Source organism: Helobdella robusta (assembly GCF_000326865.2).
Source record: "Helobdella robusta unplaced genomic scaffold HELROscaffold_13, whole genome shotgun sequence".
NCBI lineage: Eukaryota > Metazoa > Annelida > Clitellata > Rhynchobdellida > Glossiphoniidae > Helobdella > Helobdella robusta.
Window position 1 is genome coordinate 2,061,806 of NW_008703718.1, and position 6,729 is coordinate 2,068,534.

Genomic DNA, 6,729 nt, shown 5'->3' on the forward strand with positions numbered 1-6,729 from the left:
CATTGGCGACCATCGGCCTCCACAAAACCCGGTCTTTAACACTTTGTAGTAATTGAAATGTAGTAATATTGAACACAAGGACTTCACGAATGTTATTTGTTGATGACCGCGACTCTTTTCCCTGCAATCTTTCCAGTAGTTGTTAGATTCTCCATTCTTTCCTTCCGCATGATGTGACCAAAAAACTTTAACTGCCCCCGTTGTAGGTATTATTTTAGTAATTTCTTCTTTTCATAACCGGGCCGTTTTAATACATCCTCATTCTCGGATTATTAACAACGCGCAATTCAGTACAATTAATGAAAAGAAAGTATTGAACTATTATAGTACAGTGTAAGAAGGTTAACGTTAAAGAAAAAGATGGTTTCTAAACCATTATAATTTCCAACCCTCATTTATAGAAACATTTGTAGTCATTCATTCAAAGTATATGTAATGAACAAAATCACTAAAAATATCACAAAAACCAGAGATTTTAGCGACTATACTAAACGGCCCCAACGCTAAATTGTTATATTTATGAGTTTCAATTAAGCTTAAAGTTAACCTTGCTCTAACCTGAAGCCTAACGTTCAACTTAGGCATGATCGGGCATGGGCGCATGTCCGTGGCATGACAATAGATTATATGAAAGGAAGTCATGACTTCTTCTGACGTTTCTCAGGCAAGTTCACTGACGTCCAGTTGTGAAATAGATCTTTCTAATTGTCGCTCATTGTACTAACGTCTCATCGGTTTGCGTAATTTTTAATTCAGATTTTTTTTATTTAATTAAAACAGCAAAACGTTCGTTTTAAAGTTGTAATGGATTCTTGTTACATTAAAAAATTTTAAAATCTGCTCATTTTATCCGGTGATGTTAGACGACCAATGACATTCAGAAAGGAGGAGTTGGCACTTGTGAGAAAAGATAATAAATAAATTTAATATGTCTTTTCCTCTTTGTGTTGTGTGTGTTGTACTAATCACGTGTTTGCTTGGATTGCAAAATTCACGCTGCCTGATGTGGTGATACTTTACTGAATAAAACAATAAAATTAATTAAATGAAGTGCATAATAATATTCATGTTATATTTGCTTGTTTTGTTGCTAGCTGTTTTAGTTAGTGTGGCAGAGATTTTCATTATAACACTCTTTCAATATGATTAGGTTATTTTATCATACTGATAAACATTAAGATACAGATACAGCATGTTATGTTCTTAGCTTGCTAAACATATGCAGTATGTTTATGTAGTGTGTATAAATGTGACAACTAAATAACGTCAAGCATTCTCTTTCTTTCTCTTCTCTAATGCTAAGCCAAATCTAATTTTCGTTATATAATAATAATATAAATAATTAAAATTTGGAGTACAATTGTTCATTTGATAAAGCTGTATTTGATTAAATTGAACTACAGCATTAAAGAACATAATTTTTATATTGACTGAAAAATGGCTTGGCCAAAAGATGTGGGCATTTTAGCCATCGAAGTTTATTTCCCATATTTGTATGTGGACCAGTCTGAATTAGAGGTGTTTGACAACGTGTCAACTGGCAAATATACGATTGGACTGGGGCAAGATAAGATGGGGTTTTGTTCTGATATTGAGGACATCAACTCTCTCTGTCTAACTGTTGTTTCTAATCTGCTGGAACAAAATCACATTGATACCTCAGAAATTGGGAGGTTAGAGGTAATGAAGGATTCAGTATTTTTTGTAAAAACTTACATTATATTTTGTTTGTATATTTTATAAATCATAATTATTATAACTTCAGGTTGGAACAGAGACCATAATAGACAAATCAAAAAGTGTAAAGACGTTTTTAATGCAATTGTTTAAAGACAACACAGATGTAGAGGGCATTGACACAACGAATGCATGCTATGGAGGAACTTCTGCTCTTTTCAACTGCATCAACTGGATTGAGTCCAGTGCCTGGGATGGTATGATGTTTTACTTTTTTTTCCTATATTCATTTCAATTAATTTTTGAATTATTTTATTGTGATTCATTATCTCAACTTTCTTGGTTCATGCTTTGAAATTTTCATTCTACCATTATTTATTTGCAGTAGTTCAATATTTATAATCTATTATAAGAATTATTAAGCCATTATGCGCTGCTTCTATTTATAAAATAAATTAAAGAAATTATAATTTGTGGAGCGCAGGTCGATATGCACTTGTGGTATGTGGAGACATAGCAGTGTATGCTTCAGGGAATGCAAGACCAACAGGTGGAGCTGGAGCTGTGGCTATGTTGATTGGTCCTCATGCTCCTATCATTTTCGAGCGAGGTTCGTTTACGAGTGAATTCGCATTGTTTGAATATTTTGCATGTTATTTAATATACTTTATAAAGTCCGACAATTTTTGGAATAATATTTACCTTACTTGTGAGGAAAATAAGACTGTTGGTGGGAAATGTGAAAATGTCTTGATGTTCTGGATGATAATTAAACAGCAAACATGCCAAATTACCTACAACAACAACCACCTACCAATCAAGGCATCAGATCAAGTCACATGAAGCATGCATATGATTTCTACAAGCCTGATCTCATGTCAGAGTACCCCGTCGTTGATGGCAAGCTGTCTGTCGAGTGCTACCTCAGTGCTCTCGATCAGTGCTACCAGCTCTACAAGAAAAAAGTTGCTATCACTAGCAAAGGTTTGTTTGTTGCTGCTGTTATTGTTTTTATAAATTGCGGGTTGAGAGAATATGTCAGTTGATATTTAAAAGCTTGATGATGAGGTCGAATGATCAAGAGGTTAACAATTTTTTTTCTTAAGTTGGTGGTGCAAAAAGGTAAAGAAAGTTGAAAATATCGACTGCATTAACTTCAAATAATGAGCTTACATTTGTGAAAAAGACACACCTTTGTTATGACATATGTTTGTAATATTTCGAAATTGGAAGTGTACCATACATTTCTGAGGAGTTTTTTAACTAATGTGCTGTTTCAAGATGAAAGGAGTGTCAAATGAAAACAAATATTTTATTTAAAGTTAAATTAATGAATTTTTCTAAAAATTAATTTATCAACTTCTCAACATTTTGAAAATAATAGCCAAGTGGTAACTTGGTAAAATTTGTAACAAAATTTTAAAATGTGAGATTTTTCATTATGGTTAACTTGAATCAAGTGTTTGTTTTGTAACCATTCTGAATAGTACATACTGTTGATAATTTTAAATATAACATTTTTCATGTTTTCATCATTCTTTCTTTGAAATATTCTGACTTTATTCCCTCTCTGGGTCTGCTAGTATGTTGTATGTTATGTAGGCCGATAGTCCTTGAACTTGTGCATGTGTCAGCCAAAATACATAATAGTTGGGATATGAATGTAGTATGCATGAATGATACATTCCAAAGGTCAGTTATTTAGTGAGGGATGTATGTTACAGTATGTGTGTGTGTGTGTGTGTTTGTGTGCGTGCGTGCGTGTGTGTCATAACAGAAGTCATAAAAGTTTACTTACATGAATCTTCATGACAGGTATGAAAGAGTCAGCAGAAAACAGTTTGCCCCCTCCATCTTCAGTTTCTTCATCTTCCACTTTCACAATTCAGTCAGCAGATGCATTTCTCTTTCACTCACCGTACTGCAAACTCGTCCAGAAGTCACTCGCTCGATTGTTGTTTAATGATTTCTTGTCGTCATCTTCATCTTCCACCACCTCTCCATCTTTCAATCATGATGATAATGCCAGCAAGTTGTTTGCTGATCTTGAGAGGTTTAGGTTTGTAGCATCCCATTTTTCACAAAATTTTTCCATTTGTATGTTATTAATCAATCTTCGTTTTGCGTCCAGAGACCCGGTTTCCCGAGGTAGGACGTATTTGTATGTTATTAAACACTAGCATTTTAAATACAAGTACTCATTGTTTATTAATTTTGAAATATGTGTTCTTTTTGTGACCAAATACTTTATTTTGTGCGTTGTAGTTGTCGTCGTCATTGTACAATAAAATAAATGTACAATCGCCCTGTAGCTATCAATTGACTGAGACAACTTCATGACACTTAGATTATATCAAGGACAAAGTTCATTTATGCCTAGAAATGTTCATTAAACTAATTGATAATATTATCATTATGAATCTCTACAATCTTTACATGTTTACATCTTTACTTGTAAATTTTTGTTATCATTTAATCAGCAAAATCATTTTAGTCATTTTATTGTTACTTTTTGTGATATAAATGATATTGTTGTTTCATATTCTTTTTCATATTCTAATGAACCATATTTTATTAACAGTTTGCATTTTTATTATATACACAGGAATGTCAATTTGAAAGAGAGTTACTTCAACAAAGATTTAGAAACATCTTTAATGAATGCCAGTCGAGACTTGTACAACAGCAAAACAAAACCGTACCTCTACTTATCCAACCAGATTGGTAACATGTACACGCCATCCTTGTACGCAGGGCTTGCTGTATACATTTTTAGGTTTGTAGATTTCTCGCATGAATTCTGTAGTTTTTTATATCTTCTAATCTAAAGTATGTTTTAAATGGGAAAGTTATTTGCAAGTCCTTAAATTGATTAATCTGATAACTTCTTGTTTTTAAAATTGTGCTATTCCTTTCAAAAATGAACCTTCAATATTCAGTGGCTCTGTTATTAATTTGGATAAATTTAGTGAGAATTTGATTGAAGTGAAAATGTTTGGAGGGTATATAATTTTTTCTACAGGATTTAAACTCTTTGAAAAGATATTTTAGCCAAAAGCATGACAAATGATTTTAAATGATTTGTTTGTAGATAGTTAGAAAGGAATAAAATTCATGTGGTGAAAAATTTTCATGTTCATCAGTATTGTCAGAATTAAACTACTGAAAATTGCACTTGATGTTTTTACAATAAACGCTAGGAGATCTTTCATTGAAGTGGATCGATCAATCATTGTATTGTATTTCTAGTTGCATGAAACTCTGGATGATACTTCATTTAAATGTTCAAACTATATAACTGCTGTTATAAAATTAATGTTAGGATGATCGTAATGATAATGATGATATTGATTCGTAATTTCAAAATATTGTTTTTTGATTTCTTTCCTTTGTAGACACAAAACAGTTGATGAGATGTTGGGAAAGACAATAGTGTTGTTTTCGTATGGTTCAGGACTGGCGTCATCAATGTTTTCTATAAAAATTTCAAATCAAAATACTGAGACCCTAACGAAAATTCACAATTCACTAAAAAGTCTTTCAACGAGGTTGGAGTCTCGAAAGAAAGTTGAACCACTATCTTTTCAGAAGATGATGAAGCTGAGAGAGGAGACTCATCATTTGGGTATTGGTTGTTGTATATTGTTGTGAGTTGCGCGTTGTTGTGTTTTGTTGTTCTGTGTTCCTAATTACTACTGTATATTGTTTTGTTGTTTTGTGTTCTGTCGCCTTCAATTATTGCTATAATTTTTGGTAGCGCTAGGTCGGCTGTGTTTTGGTTTAATGAGTATTTACTGTACAAGTGTAAATATGTTGATGCATGTATGCTTTTGTTTTTGACATTTTCATTTGATTAGAGCGTCCACTAAAGAGTTATGCCATTCTTTAAGCCAGTTTTTTATTTTGTTGATTATTGGGTCATCAATTGAATAACCCGACCAATTTATGCAAATATGCCCGACCTATTTATGCAAACATGCAGCTCCTTATGAACCAATATCCTGCACTGATGATCTTTTCCCTGGCACGTTCTACTTGAAGAAAATTGATGAAAAACATCGAAGGACCTACGAAAGGAAGGTTCCGTATCATCTCAACAATGGCACTTCAGCATCATCAACTGCATCCTCGCTATCATGTAATCATGTCCATTACAATAACCACCATTAATTTTTAAAAGATTTTCTCTTGTCAAGTTAATTCTAATTATGTTCAACGAATTTTAAGCTAAAGTGATACAACAACGAAACAAAAATAACTAATAAGTTAGTTGAAATTATGGATAACTGTTACAAGTCTTTCATTTTATATATATTTGTATCTCTCAAACTTATTGAATGCATTACGTTTTGAAAATTAAGATGATGGTACATTTATTTTTCACATTGCTAAGCTGACTGATGTGAAGATTGATCATTTCTGTACTTGGAAGACTTTGTGATTAGTTGTACAAAAGTATTAGGACATTGTTCTTGTTTCGTGTTTAGCTTATTTTTAACCTAACTTTATCTACATACACTCAATATATAAATATATAATATATATTTTATATATGTGTTTATGCCATATATAAATGAATAAACGTTACATTTTCAGGCATGCATACAGTGATTTATCTGATCATGCGTATAGCGTTGCTGTTTTCATATGCTTGGTCTGTTTTTGTCGTGATTAGTTGAACGATTCTGTAAATAATTTCATTATCTAAAAACTGAAAAATATAAATTAGTTTTCATCGTATTCAATGGATGAGTTTTTTTTATTATGTAATAAAAATATTTTGGTATTAATGCATTTTTTGGAGTTTTTTTCATGCTAGTAATTTTCTGGAAGTTTAAGTTAATTTAAAAAGCTGAATTGCGAGGGTGGTTTTTAAAAAAATAGCTAAAAAAACCGCAGACGGTGGAGTCGTTGCGTTTACCTCATTTTCAAGCTGTATTGCAGCTATCAACACAGAGCTCTAGTTACAGCCCTTGAAGCCCCTTAGTCATTAAATTTCGTTATTTTTTATTTTATATAGTTTAACCAATAAAACCTATACGTATAACCGTA

General features: G+C 32.2%; 1 protein-coding gene across 1 annotated transcript; it reads left to right on the forward strand.

Moving 5' to 3' along the window:
• Window positions 1–679: 679 nt before the first annotated feature.
• Window positions 680–6,471, forward strand: HELRODRAFT_185341 (hypothetical protein). The gene is made up of 9 exons (XM_009014214.1): window positions 680–900; window positions 1,404–1,680; window positions 1,766–1,934; window positions 2,162–2,287; window positions 2,500–2,661; window positions 3,493–3,736; window positions 4,283–4,453; window positions 5,073–5,302; window positions 5,660–6,471. The coding sequence occupies exons 2-9, from the start codon at window positions 1,438–1,440 to the stop codon at window positions 5,845–5,847; spliced, it is 1,533 nt and encodes a 510-aa protein (XP_009012462.1). The 5' UTR covers window positions 680–900; window positions 1,404–1,437; the 3' UTR covers window positions 5,848–6,471.
• Window positions 6,472–6,729: the final 258 nt, after the last annotated feature.